The sequence below is a fragment of the Lontra canadensis genome, unplaced genomic scaffold (assembly GCF_010015895.1).
Source record: "Lontra canadensis isolate GAN:19392208 unplaced genomic scaffold, GSC_riverotter_1.0 scaffold34, whole genome shotgun sequence".
NCBI classification, from domain to species: domain Eukaryota; kingdom Metazoa; phylum Chordata; class Mammalia; order Carnivora; family Mustelidae; genus Lontra; species Lontra canadensis.
The window spans coordinates 9,649,162-9,666,173 of NW_022631028.1; the positions used below are offsets into that span (position 1 = coordinate 9,649,162).

The 17,012-nt window shown below is 41.1% G+C and overlaps 1 protein-coding gene across 2 annotated transcripts in view; it reads left to right on the forward strand.

The window, feature by feature from the left end:
- Positions 1–17,012, forward strand: part of GXYLT2 (glucoside xylosyltransferase 2) — a 109,453-nt gene that overhangs the window by 40,925 nt on the left and 51,516 nt on the right. For both annotated transcript variants that reach the window (XM_032867409.1, XM_032867408.1), the window contains exons 2-3: positions 400–592; positions 8,248–8,379. In XM_032867409.1, the coding sequence (XP_032723300.1) occupies positions 400–592; positions 8,248–8,379 (325 nt within the window). The remainder of the gene's footprint in view (positions 1–399; positions 593–8,247; positions 8,380–17,012) is intronic.

A 17,012-nucleotide genomic window follows, 5' to 3' on the forward strand; every position in this document is an offset into this window, starting at 1 on the left:
TTCATGTTGCATTCAAATCTAATTTGCGTGGCCCAAGTGAGCGTGAGCAGCACAGCCCCTTTGTCAGCTGTTGGAAGTTTAGCAATACTATTTCCAAACACGGGCCGTTCGGCAGCCAGCAGGAGCTCGACAGCTGAGTGAGGCAGAAGAAGTCTCAGACACCTATGGCCATCCAAACAGTGACTCATCCTGCTATTGCCAGCATAAATATGGGAATAAATGGTATTTTTCTCCAAGCAGGAAGAATTGTCAAAATGCTTATCACTTTATAAAATACAACAGATTGTGCCTGTTCATGTTTTGAAATGTTCCAACTATTCACTAGCTGGGTGTTTTGTTTTGTTTTGTTTTTAATTTTATGAGTTTATTAATAGCTTTAACTGTTTTGCTTCTTCCTAGGAGGCCTGGAGAACTCAGGAGTTTTCAGGCCGTGCTGCCTCCGGAGCTCTGGATCCACTTGGCCGTGGTGGCCTGTGGCAATCGTCTGGAGGAGACCCTGGTCATGCTCAAATCCGCTGTACTCTTTAGCCACAGGAAGATCCAGTTTCACATCTTCACAGAAGACTCTCTGAAGCCCGAGTTTGATAAGCAGGTAAATTTGTGGAAATGGCAGTGCCATAGTTACTGAGTGCAGGCAGACTGCATTGTGGGAAATGCATATCCCCCTTTGCTAGTGAGATTCGCTGACCTTCGAGTTGTACTCCGCTGTGTGGCCATACACTCGACTCCGAGCCTTACTGTTCTCATGGATCCTTTAGGGATACTTACGCCTACCTTGCAGAGATATTGTAAGGGTTCTATGAGATGACGCACTTGAAGCACTTGACCCAGGGCTTGAGCCCTCTGGTGTAATTAACATGGTTTTCGTGTAGGGGATGGGTAGCCGTCTACAAATCCCCTTTATATAGGTTTTTTGAATGACAAGTAATAAACGTTCATTAAAATAAATTCAAATGATACATATGCTGTACATTAAAAGGTAGGTGTCCTTGGTACCCTCAGTCCCACACAAGAAACTGAGTTAGCTATTTTGAATTATTCTTCCATATTTTTTTCATTTGCAGATGTGTATTTGTGTGTGTAATTATCTGTATGGATGCATGTATATGTGTGTAAATGTGTATTTGTTTGTATAAACATATACCTGTATAACACACAGGTAATATGTGCCCGTGTATTTCTTTTATTTTTTAAGAAGATTTTAAAAATTTATTTGAGACAGAGAAAGAGAGAGAGCATGCATGCGCAGCGGGGAGGAGGAGAGGGAGAAGCAGGCCCCCTCCTGAGTAGGGAGCCCTATGTAGGGCTCAATCCCAGCACCCCAGGATCATGACCCGAGCTGAAGGCAGACACTTAACTGGCTGAGCCACCCAGGCGCCCCTGTATTTCTTTTATAAAATCAAGCTTGCTCTCTATGTGTCCACCTGAACTTGGTTTTCCTACCTTAAAACCGTATTGTCAGGATTGTTCCAGGTCAGGTCTCAGATGTCCTCACCTCATCTTTTCTGGTGACTGTATAGTATTTTATTATGGGTTGGATCCCTGTTCAGTTGACTGTTCCTCTACTGAAGAACAAGGACTGATTTTTTTATTTTTTTAACCAGTTCCTGAGGAGAGCTTTAGAAATACCTCTTCTCCCCAGTCTCGGGACTGGGAAGTTTACAGAGTTTTGAGTTTTGAGTTTGTAAACCAAACTTTGCTTTGTCTTGGACGTTTGCCCTTGTGGTAAGGCATGTGTGCTGGCAGAGTGAGACGTGGTTCGTTTCGTATCCACTGACTTGTGTCAGCAGGGCCCCTTCCTGTCCCCAGGCTGGCTACACTAATGAGAAAGGCCAAAAGAAGCCTGTTGGGCAGAGAAAGGCTACTAACAGAAAGCTAGAAAATGGGTTGCGTTTTCTGAAGAAAACTATCCCCTTGACATCTTCACCAGGAGAAGCCAAATAGTCTCAAAGGTTTGAAATTGATTGGACGATGCCTTGTAAAAAGATCTGAGTCAAAGGAAAAGGAAGAGGTTGGCACACACATGGTTTGCTTCTCTGCAGCTGTGGTTGAAAGGAGATGGCAATGATAATTACCATTTATCAAGGGCTTCTGATTTATAATTTACCACTCCTTAACTCTCACCAGAAGGTAGCAATCATGTCCCTCTTTTGCAGAGTTTTAGTGATTTGTTCATCAGGTGTCAGCTCAAGGTCACAGCGTCAAACCTCCACCTGCTTAACCAGTGTGCCATTCTACTTCTGCAGCTAGCAGATAGAAGACTCATCTGAGAAACTCAGCTCCCCTGTATGCTTGCTGCTTGATCTCAGGCAAGCCTTGTGGCCTCTCAGAGCTTTGGCTTCCCTGTCTGTAACTTGAAGCGAGCAACACTGATAGAAGAGCTAAGGTCTCTGGAATCAGGATAGGCTAGGTCAGGCTACCTTAACACCTCCCGAAAACCTCAGACACTTTCCACGTGCCTGCTGCTTGTCTCACACAGGCTCTTAGGTCTGGGACTGAAGATGACAAAAATTATTCATGCTTTTTTTTTTTTTAAGTTTTTTTTTTTTTTTTATTGTTTTTGGTAATCTCTACACCCAGCGTGGGGTTTGATCTCACAACCCTGAGGTCAAGAGTGGCATGTCCTCTCAGCTACACCAGCCATGTGCCCCAAGACTGTTCATGCTTTGAGTTGCACCTGCTGGAACACTTGGCCTCTGAAGTTCTTGGGATGCCATGCAGGAAAGAGAGAGACAAGTGGCTCACGACTGTGCATTTCACTCCCTCAACTTGACAGTGACACTCTTTCCCATTCGCATTGAACTGCCCGGAAGCAGTCACAAGGCTCAACCAATGGCAAGAAGCTGAGAAGTGCTCAGTGTGCAGGAAGGGAGGAAACCAGCTGTGGACGAACCTTAGCAATGTGTTGCCCAATATCCATCTAACAAGTATTAATTAAGTACCCACTGTGTTCTAGAGGCTGGGACAGGAGGATGGAGCCGAACAAAACAGATTTGAACTTAAAGAAGGTGAGGGGAAGGAAGATGTGTGTGTGTAACTATGTGTATGAGGCAGAATGTATTTTCCAAAGAAGCTCTCAGTGGCCCCACCTTCTGTTATTCACACCCTGGCATGCTTCCCTCCTTCGCTGTCCCAAGGGTTGGCCTGTGTGACCAGCAACATGGGGAAGACGCAATACTATGTCAGTTCTGTGATTAACGTTTAAAAAGGCACCACGCTTCCTATCTTGCCTACACTCACTTTCTTTTCTGGATCACCTGCTGTGGGGTAAGCCACTTTCATGTCAGAGCACCCCTTGGAGAGGCCTTCCTGGTAAGGAATCAGGGCTTCTTGTGACACTCATGGAAGTTAGCTTGGAGACAGAACCTCCTGCCCCGCCCAGCCTTCAGAGGACTGTGACCCCAGCTAGTAGTTGGACAACACCCTCGTGAAAGCCACTGAGCCAGAGCAACCCAGCTTACAGATTTTTGACCCTAAGAAAGTACATGAAAGAATACATTTCCATGGTTTCGAGCCACTAAGTTTTGGGGATAATTTGTTAAAAGGTAATAGCCAATACTTATGCCTCTATATACATCATCTGTATGTATATATAAAATAGAGTATGCTACATAGAATGTTCACATGACATTTGAGGCTAGAGAATGGAAAGAACATAGCTTCTGCCGGCTTTCATGGAATGCCTGCCCCAGGAACCTGGCCAGCATGTGGTGAGTGAGCCCATACTAGCCCATTCGGAGAGATCGTATGGAGAGACCAACTCAGAGAAGAGCTGAGGTCCCTAGTCCCTAGCTGGCCTCGTTGGCACACATGTGAATGGACTGGCATTCAGATGACTCCAGCCTTTAGGCTTCGAAGCTTCTAACCGAGGCCCAGACATCATGCAGCAGTGTAAGCCGCCCCCCGCACCTCCCCACCCCCGCCGTCTTCTATGCCTTGTCCAAATTCCTGATCCATGGAATCTGTGAGCTTAATAGATGGTCGTTTTATACTGCTAAGTTTGGGGGTAATTTGCTGTAAGCCATGGTAATTGGCACATTATAAATTGGGAACTAAATTGTATGGGAGAATCATTGAATTTGAAAAATCATTTGAATCGCTCTGGTGACTTTATCCCTGTGATGGCTCCTTTCCTCAGGTCTTTGTTAGATCAGTGGAGCTCAACCAACAAAGGAAATTGTAACAGGGTGTTAAAAGACAGGCAGGGCATCTGGTCTCGTCCCTTCCCATGCAGGGATTCTAGATTAAAAGTTTAGATATAAAACCTTGTCTCTTATGGAAGTCACAGAACTTTCCTTCGTCTTGGTTGTTTCATCAGTATCGAAGGACAAAATGATCCTTGCTCTGTTACTGCAGAGCATACTTGTGAGGCTGAATCACATGATCTGTTTATTCTTTCATTCCACAGAGATTCTTTGGAACATCTCCTGTACCTTGTTAGCTTGAAAATAGAAGGGCAGGACCAGCTGGTTTTTGTGTAGTCACAGGAGGTGCTGGTATGGAGAGGCAGGGTCTACCACCCTTCGCAAGGGTCTTACTTCCAACCCTGAGGCATTGTGCGAATATCCAGTTTCTTGTGATAACTTCCTGCAAAGCTCAAGGCCACGTATCTTTGTTTTGTAAAAACAAAACAAAGTGCCAGCCGACCTCATGATTCCTCTGGAAACTGCTTTGTGGGTGAATTGTACTCTTTTTAAGGAGAATTTTTTAATTTTTAAGCCATGTAAATACAATATGTCTGGAGCTCTTTACCAAGTATAATGTTTAATATTTTGGAGTCTCATTTATTTTTGTCATCTCTCAATATAGGAGCTGCAAATGCCAGCTGGTTGATTTCCTAGCGGCTCCTGGCAGCTCGGGAATCAGACATGTACTTGAGGTTTGGCGCATCTGTGCCAAAAAAAGTGGGAAAAGTGGGACACCAAAGGGGGGTAACCACCAATCCATTCTGGTGATGGGTGGGGCCAGCGGGATGGCAACATCCTGTGTGTGTGTGTGTGTGTGTGTGTGTGTGTGTCCTCTGCCATAGGAAGAGGTGTCAAGGAGAACTTGTGGCTGGAGCTGGTATACTATTCAAACACGAGCACTGAAACAAATGTAAATGGACTGAACATTTGGGTTAAAAGACATAGATTGGCAAAGGCAGATAAACCCTTCTGGGAGATCAAAGAGTCAGGGAAACCAGTAGACCTCCGGGACCTTCCCATTCTCCTTCGAGGGCTGATTTTGGGCTGCTGTGGCAAGGCACATTTGGACTGAGTATCTGTCCCTGGTGTCCATTCTGATGGGTCAGTGTTGTCGCTCTGGGTGTGTACAGCCAGTGTTGGTTCTGATGAGTCAGTGCAGGTGTGCCAGTATTTGTGCCTGGTGTGTGTTCTGATCAGTCAGTGGGCCTTCATAAATTAGTTATCAAATACTTTGTCACTCCTCCTCTTTCTCCTTCTGAGATTTCTCTCTCATATATCCATCTCAAAGTTGCAAATTTAAAGCATGATCAGTGGTATGTTTCTTCAAACATTTTTATGTGACTGTGTAAGCAATATATGTACAGTGCAAAAAAAAAGTCATAAAATTATAAATTTAAAAAATCAACCATCCTAATGGTCAGGAGAGTAATATTGGTAGATTTACTTATATTCCTTTTCTTTTCACATGAATATCAGAAATAGGTTCATCTTCTATATTCCCTTTTATATCACTAAGTCTTATATTACTAAATTTCTTCTAAAACTGGGGTTGTCCAGCTTTTTCTGTAAAAGACCAAATAATAGCTTTGTAGGCTGTGTGGTCTTGTAGCTACTCAATTCTGACATTGAGTGTGAAAGCAGCCATAGAAATATGTACACAATTAAGTGTGACATTGTTCCAATAAAACTTTTATTTATGGACTCTGAAATTCAAGTCTCATGTGACTTATAAATGTCACAAAATATTACTCTTGTTTTTACTTTTTTCAGCTATTTAAAAGTGTCTAATCATTCTTGGCTTGTGTGGTTTTCATAGCAGGCTGGATTTAGTTCTTGTCTTACCAACGGTTAGCAAACCCTTCCTGTACGATGTCACATTCTGTTATGTAGACATTCCTTGGAGCTTATTTAACCAAATTGCTGTTTAGGTTGTTTCTAACTTTGCTCTGTTACAGACGACATTATGATAAACAACCTTGCCATAAATGTGAGTGGACTTTGGGAATTTTTTCTTACAAGTAGGACTTTTGTGTCCATGGGGAAACATTAACTCGAAAACGTAAGAAGATACACAGATGGCAGATATGTGTACAGAAGGAGACTCCACATCACACGTTATTGGGGAACTGCAGAGGAAAACAATGAGATACGACTACACACCTATTAGAATGGCTAAAATCCACAACATGCCGCTGAGGGTGTGTGGCAAGAGAAGATCTCACTCATCACTGTGGGAATGCAAGATGCTACAGCCACTTTGGAGAGCAGCTTGACACATTTTTAAAAAACCTAACTGTAGACCAACCATACAGTCCAGCTATCGCACTCTTTGGTATTTACCTAGAGGAGCTGAAAAGTTGGCCGCACAAAAACTACACATCAATGTTTATGCAGCTTTATTTGTAATCACCCCAAACTGAAAGCAACCACGATACCCTTCTATGGGTAAATGTATAAACAAACCATTGTATATCCATACAAGGGAATATTATTCGGTGATAAAAAATAAATGAGGTACCCATCCACCAAAAGACATGGAGGAGACTTCAGTGCATATTGCTTGTATAGGAAGCCAATCTGAACAGGCTTTATACTCTCTGATTCCCACTATATGACATTCTGGAAAGGGTGAAACTAAGAGACAGCAAAATAATTAGTGGTTGTAAGAATTCAGTGGGAGGGAAGGAGGAAGGAGTGAATAGGTGGTACGGAGGAGATTTCTGGGGTGCTGAAACTACTCTGTAATGGTAGATACCTGACATTATACATCTGTCAAAATCCATAGAATGTACAACTCAAAGAATGAAACCCAAGGTAAGTTATGGATTTTACTCATTAATATATTTATATTGGTTCATCAGTTTTAACAAACATAGCACAGTAATGCAAGACATAGGTAACAGGGGAAAGTGCAGGGGTGGGGTGGGGAGGGCAGATGGGAACTCTGTGCTTCCTGCTCAATTTTCCTGTAAGCATAAAACTGCTCTAAAAAATAAAACTCATAAATTAATTTTGTTATTGATATTAACATATGCAAAGTAAATATACTCACTGGAAAATTTTAAAAGAACACAGAAATATAAACTTAGAAAATGACACCACCACCACCACCACCACCACCACTTCCACAGGTGTCTACTTTTAACATTTTAGCATCAGGGACACCTGGATGGCTCAGTTGGTTAAGTGTCTGCCTTCTGCTCAGGTCATGGTCCTGGGATCAAGCCCCACGTTGGGCTGCCTGCTCAGTAGGGAGTCTGCTTCTCCCCCTCCCTCTGCCTGCCGCTCCCCATGCTTGTGCTGTCTCTCTCTCAAGCACAAGCTTGAGCTTGTGCTCAAATAAATAAGTAAAGTCTTAAAAAAAAAACCCAAAAATCAGTTTAGTGTCTATCTGTTGAGATTTTTCTCTCCATATAAAATATATGTGCATATATTTTTCCTTTAAGACAGAAACATTATAAAATTTTCTGCATTTTATTTTTTATTTTTAATAATAAACATCTTTATAACAAATTTTATAACAAAATTCTTAATAAACTTTTTTATTTAAACATATAAATTTTATAATAAAAGGTTTTTTATAATAAACATGTTTCTTTATCAGCACATATAGATCTACTTTATTTTAACTATTACAATAGTCTATTATATAGTTCCATAATAATTAATTTTCCCAGTTCCTAACTATTGAGCATTTAGTTTGTTCACAAAGGTTTTTTTTTTTTCTTAATTACAAATGAAACTTTGTTGAAAATCTTGTGCCTTTATCTTTTGGGGTTGGTTGTTCCCAATTTCAAATTTCCCTCTTGAAAGTTTATTCAAATTTACACTCCCCTTGTGCTGTTTATGTGCCAGTCTCCCAACATCCTTGACAACTCTGGATGTTATTTTTTTAAATTCTAGCCATAGTCTTTCATTCATTGAGCATTAATCATGGTGGTGAAGTTAGACATTCTGTGTAAGGTGCCTGAATAATTTCCACTTGAACATCCAGAAGCTTCAGGTGTTTTCCATATCTCTGGGGCCTAATCACCCTCCCCTTGTCTTCCTTGTTTTTTAGTTACGACAGTGGCCTGACTCATATACAAAGAAGTTTGAGCACAGAATCTACCCCATCACGTTTTCGGTTGGAAACCCTCAGGAATGGAAGAAATTATTCAAACCCTGTGCTGCTCAGAGACTCTTTCTTCCGGTAGGAACATGAGCTTTTACTAAGATGCTGCTCGGGAGAGGATTGTTCTTGGAAACATGGTGAAATTAACTGGTGTGTGTCTAAAAACATTTTACTTGGAGCTGAAAATGTGTTTATCTTGGGTTCTGCAGTTGATTCTCTTAGTGTTCCGGTATAGGGGATTCCTGTGTTCAAGAAGTTGTCTGTCCCGGGATGCCTGGGTGGCTCAGTCGGTTAAGCGGCTGCCTTCGGCTCGGGTCATGATCTCAGGGTCCTGGGATCGAGTCCCACATCCGGCTCCTTGCTCCGAGGGGAGCCTGCTTCTCCCTCTGCCTCTACCTGCCACTCTGCCTGCCTGTACTCTCTCTATCTCTCTGAAATAAATAAATAAAATCTTAAAAAAAAAAAAAAAAAGACTCAACAACAACAAAAAAAAAAGAAGTTGTCTGTCCCAAAGATTGAGGGACTGAGAGCATCCAAAGCATGTCTTGGATTATGGGTCTTTGTGACTTTGTTTCACCTTTATGAGCTGTCTGAACTTCAGTAAATCCCCCACCTTCACTAGTCCTCATGTTCCTCCAGAGGTTTGGCACATAGTTGGCCCTCAATAAGTGGTAGCTTTGATGATTATTCTCTGGTAACAATAACTATTACCAGATGTTGCCATGTTAGGGGATAATTCAAAAACAGTCCAGGTTCCGGTTCAGACTCTCAGTTTTGAATTTTTTAATTAAACATTTGTGTTACCTTTTTAAAAATCCTAAGTAGAAAAATCACTGAAGATAGATTCTAGGTTCTAGAATAGGTTCTAGGCCCTGGGTTAGTGATACCAATATGGCAGCAAACAAGTCAGTCACAGCTTTGCTCCCTTGGAGTTTGAGCCTAGCATTGAATAGGTAATTGGAGGTATGATCTGTGTTGAAGTCTCGTGGGCATATGTAATTTGGGGTTCCACGCTGGTGAGTGAGAGGTCATAGAAGGTTCTTTGGGGACATGGCATTTATGCTGAGGCATGAATGTGCCAGTCTCCCAACATCCTTGACAAGAAGGATCCTTCAGAAGAAGCAGGGATCACTGAGTGATAAGGGCCTGGTTAGTAATGAGAGAGAAGAGAGTACCAAGCAGATGGAACAATATGTTCAAAGGCCATGAGTTGGGAAGGAACATCCTTAAGAAAATAAAAGAAGGTAGAATAACCAGAAAATAGGGTGATGTGGGATTAAAGAGGTCATCAGGGGTTGGATTGTTTGGTCTTTGTGTTAAGGGCACTGAGAAGCCATTGACTGATTTCTAGCATGCAACTGGGATGATCTGGCTTGTGTTTTAAAGAGGACACCCTATTCATTGCAGTGTGGACAGTGGAATCACTAGGCCAATTACTGATTATATGGATATGTTGAGGGCCTTAAAGATGGATTCAGAACCTGCCTGAGAAAGAGACTTTACCAGTCCTCATGACTGGCTTGCTGTCAGAGTTGAAGTAGAGTGAGGTGAGAAGGATTTCCCCCAGGTCTCTGACCTGAGCAACTAGTAAGGCTGATCTGTTTAAAATTGCTAATATTCAGCTATTTACGAGCTATGGAAAAAGGCAGTTTGTTAGGGTTCATCCTACTCAATGGATGGTGATCTTTGGAGAGATGGAAAAGACTGTTTTCATGGGATGAGGTGAGTTTAACTTGGGTCATATTTTTATTTTGAGGTGCCTGGGAAATGGCCATGTGGAGAAGTCTTACCATCTGTTAGTTTCAAACCCTAAATGGCAAATGGCCATTTTAGCATTTCCTACCCAGAACCTGTGAGAAGACCTCCACACAGGCTTACTCACTCATTGAGTGACCTGTCTGTCACACACCACAGACCATCATGTGAGATGGGAGTCATTTCATAAAAGTGTGGGTAAGGACAGACTACCTCAAACTGGAACTAAAAATCTGTAGGTAGAAGATAAAAAACTTAATTACCATTTCAGAAGATGAGAAAAAATGTCAGGTTTCTTCTTGTCTCTGTTTTAGAGGGAAAAATGTATTCAAAAACCAAAGCTACTATTGCAGAATTTTCTTTCCATCCTATCCAAAAAATATAAGCAACCCAGTAGAACCACATTTGAATGTTCCCTGACCTTGAGTTGTGACTTTATCACCGCTATTAAAAAAACAAACATACCACATGATGGTTTTCATTCATTCACAGCTAAGTAAGTGTTCCATTTTGGATGACAAATGATTGCTGGCATTCCTTATCTGCTTTTGATAATGGAAACTAGCCCTCCCTAAAAATAATAAAGAGAGATTGAAGTTGACAAGACATTTACCTTCTCCAAGTCATATATCATAATAGCAGATTATGAACATAGCATTTTTGGGCTTCAGTAGAATATATTGATCCTCAGGGTAATTTGAAATAAAGTCTAGGTGATATTTTCCTTGAAATTCATCTCTGTAGAACCAACTCAAATATACTGCTGAGGCAGCAGAGTGAAGATGGAGATCCCAAAATGCAAACATTCTAGCAAGTGATGGGTCAGTCGATTGCAGGCCACAATCTCACCCATATTCTCATCTAACCCAAGCCTGTAGGAAAAAAAGAAAAAAGAAAAAACCCTTCTCACATAAGATTTTACTATCAGAATAAGATCAGAGTACAAGTCTGCAACTCATGCATATTAGATTCTCAAGTACAATTAGTGGAACTCAGATCCTACCAATTCATGATTTATGAAGTCCTAGAAATCCGTGGACATTTAATTTTCTATTTCTGTGAATAATGGTCCAAAGAGCAGGACCATTATTAGTGCAAAGTAAACTGCAGATGGCTTGTAAGCTCTCTAAGATGCATACTGCTCTCGGGTAACTCAGAAGCTTAAAGTATTTAAAACAATCTGCTGATTACAAATAAATCAAATCTGTTCATTAAAATTTATTCTGGGGGGTGGTGCCTGGGTGTCTCAGTGGGTTAAGCCACTGCCATTGGCTCAGGTCATGATCTCAGGGCCCTGGGATCAAGCCCCGCATCGGCTCTCTGCTCAGCAGGGAGTCTGCTTCCCTCTCTCTCTCTCTCTGCCTGCCTCTCTGCCTGCTTGTGATATCTGTCAAATAAATAAATAAATAAAATCTTTAAAAAAAATTATTCTGGGGTACTTTCCCCCTTTTCTTTAGTAACAGCCATAAAGCTTTCACTATTGTAAAAATAATTGAGTGTCATGAATTCACCTCACCTCTCTCCCATTTAATTGGAAGTAGTGAGATTTTTTTTGATGGATCTATACATTTTGTTACACACTTGCCACCTTGATTCCAAAAACCACTAGTTGTGGTTTTCCTGGAATCCTAGAGATATCCCAAACATGACCGAGATCACTGAATTGCAGAATCTTCAGAGACTTTACTGGCAAGCAGCACCCAGTATGGAAATATACATTAGGTTAAGGTGCTTTGTAAGTCTTACCCAGGGAGAAAGGCCTTTTTATTTTTTATTTTTTTTAAAGATTTTATTTATTTTTTTTTGACAGATCACAAGTAGGCAGAGAGGCAGGCAGACAGAGAGAGAGGAGGAAGCAGTCTCCCTGCTGAGCAGAGACACCCGCCCCCCCATGTGGGGCTCCATCCTAGGACTCTGGGATCATGACCTGAGCCAAAGGCAGAGGCTTTAACCCACTGAGCCACCCAGGTGCCCCGAGAAAGGCCTTTTTAAACCAAGTTTTGATAAATGCCAATATTATAATAATGTCTGATGTTTTTCCTGTTTCCAACACATGCCATAAGCATCTATCTCAAAGGAAGGAGTTAGGGAAGAATATTGACCTGAGAGGTAGGATAAAATTGCTTACAGCCTTGACCTATAAATTCTCCCAGACTTCTCTGGATATTTCTGTATTTCTAACAAACTCGACCCATCCTTTACTATTTCAAAGGAATATCCTACCAAGTAAATAAAAATCTTAGATTACCTAGATTTTCTTCATCACATCAAGAATAACAATATATAGGGGTGAGTGGGTGGTGCAGTCAGTTAAGTGCTAACTTGGTTTCAGCTCAGGGGGTAATCTCAGGGTCATGAGATTGAGCCCCACATTGGGCTCTGCACTCAGTGTGGGACTATCTCTCCCTCTCTCTCTGCCCCTCCTTACTTTCCCCCAACCTCAAATAAATAAAATAAATCTTTTTTTAAAAAGAGTAACAAGGGTGCCTGGGTGGCTCAGTCGGTTAAGCCACTCTCTTCAGCTCAGGTCATGATCCCAGGGTCCTGGGATTTTGTCCCACATCGGGCTCCTTGCTCATCCGGGAGCCTGCTTCTCTCTCTGCCTCTGCCTGCCGTTCTGCCTGCTTGTGCGCTTGCACACTCTTGCTCTCTGAGAAATAAATAAATAAATAAAATCTTTAAAAAAAAATACTTTCTGCAGAGAAGAATGAACACACAGATCTTTCTCTTAAAAAAAAAAGAGTAACAATACATAATCTTCCCTTTTTCCACTTATAGTTTGTTTAAAGAGCTTTGTAACTAGCTCCAATATTTGGAAAACGATATGCTTACAAGAGATATTCTAATGAATCAGCTACAGGCTAATGGAAAAGAGAGATTACCTGACTTACAAGAACTTTCTATAATGAAGGTCAGGTGTCTGTACTATTCTTAATATTATAACTCAGCATTAGCAGTCAACATTGAGTCTTCCTTGGAACCAACCCTTTAGATGTCAACAAACATTGACAGATGTATAGGAACACATTAAAAATCTTTATTAAGAAGAACATCTATTAGAATCACCATAAATTATGTCTCTATATTTCATTAAGCATCAAGAAGCCATAAATTATTGGGACAAGGTGAGCTATCAAAAAAGTCATATAAAAATGACCCTAGATACCAATTTTGTTGAACAAGCTTTCCAAAGTCCTTATCATTTACTCACATGTTATTAAAGGTTTGGCATTCAGCATATTAGTTACAACTCTTAGTTACATATAAGAAACTCAATTTCAACTAGCTAAGGAAAGAAGGAAACTTTTTGGCTTATCTGACGGTGAAGTCCAGATGATCCCAAGTGTAGGGCTGATCCAGGGGCTCCCATGATGTCACCCAGGCTCTCCATGTCCCTCCCTCTGTTCCTTGCAAGGCTCACTCCAGGAACATAATGATTGCTTGAAGCAACCTGAGATCCAAACTCTAGAAGCTTAGTTTAGCAGAAAAAATACCGGGAAGGGTGGCTACTTACAAAATGGTGGCAGAAGAGCTCTGTGGAAATGCTCCCCAGCAAGACAGGTATAACTGGTGAAAATCATTTTTTTAAGGATTTTATTTACTCATTCATTCATTCATTCATTCATTTAAGAGAGAGAGAACATGAGTGGAAGGAGGAAGTGGAGGAGGGAGTGGGAGGGAGAAAGAATCTCAAGCAGACTCCACACTGGGCGTGTACCTGACATGTGGCTCAATCTCATGGCCCTGAGATCATGACCTGAGCTGAAACCAAGAGTCAAACACTTAACCAGCTGAGCCACCCAGGCAACCCTGGTGAAAATTATTTTTAAAACAATTATCTAGACTCTTTGGACATTGTGCTAAGGGCCTAAGCAAATGAGGAAACAGATTATTCAAGAAAATGTAATGTAACCAAGTCTAAGCTTGTTCTACTCAACTGCATGACAAGTCTAGAGGCAAGATGTTGGGGTAAAGAAAGTGACTTTATCTGGAAATGCGGCAAACCAAGGAGATACAGACTATTATCCTAAACAACCTTCTCCCCTTAGCATGAAATTCAAGTTTCTTTTATGTTAGCAAAGCAGGGGAAGCAAAAGGGGGTTGGAGTCAGAAGGTAACTGATGCCTGGTCATAAAACTTATTTGTCCTTGGTTAGTTGATCTTTGTGTACAGGAATCTGATCATGTCATTCCTATAAACATTAAGCGTAACATAGTCAATTCTATATGTGCTTCCTTATCTCCTTGGGTGAGGTAGGTTTTTGGTAGAAAGCAGTTTTTGCAAATATTAGCTGTAATATGAAATACTAGTGGATCATGACCTAAGCAAAATCTCTTTGATGATTAACATGCGTACGTACATGCAGGGTTAAAGCAGAAGTTTCTAAGCTGTAGGTCGCAGCAGCAAGGGAGATAGAAGCAACGTGGAGTCAGACATGCTGGGTTTTTTCCCCTGATACACTAAAACTTGGTAAGAAAGAGGGAGAATCTATTATGTGTTAATAAAAATAATTTGAAAATAAATAAATAAATAGAGGGAAAATCTGTGACATTTGAACTACAACTTACTCCCTCCTTCTCCCCTTGCAACTCAGCATGATGGAAGGTCAGCTCCAGACAATTCAGTCAAAAATACAGGGATCCTTTTCTCCCCAACTCCCAGTTGAGGGATATGGTACTGCCTTAGGAGGGCCAGGTCATCAGCAGTTCTCGTCTCTGCATCACAGAGTTTAAGTTCCAGGCAAATGTGGCCAATGTTCTGCAACTTCCATAATTAAGAGGAAGATGGTAGCTTAATGAGAGCAAGAAACTAAAACAGAGGCTGGTTCATTTATAAAGGAGAACCAGGGAAAGAGACAGATCAAAAAGCACCTTCGTGGTGGCAGAACAATGTTCAAAGACTGGCCTTAAAAATTAATCCTACAAATGAGCCTAAATTTAATTGTAGCAGGTGGAGAAGCAATTTGTGCCTCAAAAACGATAGAGCAATCAGCTGGCAATTCATGGAGGCTAATAGCTGGGTGTAATACCAACAGCGACAGACAGTGTAACAGAAAGATTGGAGAAAGTGTCAGTGGAAGATAGGTGATAAAACCACTGTCATTTCAGGGTGACTGTACGCATGCCCAAGGCTGCACCCACTGAGGAACAACATCGCAGGCTGCATGCAGTGGGTGAAAAGGACCTCACTAAACTAGTCCAGACAAGATGCTGAACAAATACTTGAGCAAACAACATCAATAAGCCCTGTAGGCTGTAGTTGCTAAAATATATGACCTAACATATCCTAGGCTGTATTATCATACTATCATTTATTAACATGCTAAATATATTATCCAGATTTTTTCATCAAAGAAGTATGAGCGTTCAAAGAAACAGGAAAGTGTGACTCATTCATGGGGAAAAAATGCAAGCAATAGAAGATGCCTGTGATAGGACCCAGATGTCAGATTTAGTAGAAAAATATTTCATCCTTTGCTAGGGTCTTATCCCTGGGGGACAGAGTACAACACTGGGGTCTGCTGGCATGGGCTCAGGACCTGTGGGCACTGGCCTGGTCCCTGAAGGTCTGACGAGGGGGGTAGTGACACCACCACTGCACAGGCCCCACCCCTCCCCAGCTGTCAGTAATTAAAAGCAATCTAACACACATAAACACAAACACACACAAATAGAAAAAGACTTCAAAGCAGCCACTATAAATACGTTCATGCAACAAGAGGAAACCATGCTTGAAGAAGTAAACTAATTAAGGAGGCCTCATGATGTGCTGAGCACTAGGTGTTATATGCAACTGATGAATTATTGAACACTACATCTGAAACTAATGATGTACTATATATTGACTAATTGAATTTAAATTAAAAAAAGTAAAGTAAGATATGATGACAGTGTTTCATGAGATTAAGAATATCAACAAAGAGATGAAAATTATTTTTAAAAAGAGCTAATTGGAAATTCTGGAATTAGAAGGTACAATGATTGAAGTGAAAAATCATTAAAGGACCTCACGGCTGATTTGAAATTAAAGTATAAAGAATTGGTAAATTTGAAGATAATAAAGTTCACTCAATCCAAGGAATAGGGAAAAATAATGAATAAGATTGAACAGAGACTGAGAGAAATATGCAACACATCAGGTACACAGCATATGCACAATGGGAGTGCCAGAAGGAGAGCAGAAAGAGAAAGGAATAGGAAAAAGCTATTTGAAGAAATAATGGTTAAAAACTTGCAAATCTGATGAAAAACAATGTATACATCAAAGTTCAAAGAATTCTAAGATAAACTCAAATAGATCCACATGGAGATAAATCATAATAAAAAATCCTGAAAGACAGAGATAAAGTCTTAAAAGCAGACATAGAAAAACAACTTGTTACATACAAAGGAACTTCTTTAAGATTAACAGCAAATTTCTCATCAGATACTTGTGGAGGGCAGAAGGCCATGGAGTGACATATTTGAAGTGCCAAAAGGTGGGGGGCAAACTGTCTACCCAAAATCTTACATCTAGCAAAATTATTTTTTTATTTTTTTAAGATTTTATTTATTTGGAAAAAAAAGATTTTATTTGCTTATTTGTTTGACAGAGAGAGAAAGAAAGATCACAAGTAGGCAGAGCGATAGGCAGGGGAGAAGCAGGTTCCCCCACTGAGCCTGACACAGGACTCGATCTCAGGACCCTGACATCATGACCTGAGCCAAAGGCAGACGCTTAAGCGACTAAGCCACTCAGGGGCCCTGTAGCCAAACTATTTTAAAAATGAAGGTGGAGGGGCGCCTGGGTGGCTCAGTGGGTTAAGCCGCTGCCTTCGGCTCAGGTCATGATCTCGGGGTCCTGGGATCGAGTCCCGCATCGGGCTCTCTGCTCAGCAGGGAGCCTGCTTCTCTCTCTCTCTCTGCCTGCCTCTCTGTCTACTTGTGATCTCTCTCTGTCAAATCAATAAATAAAAT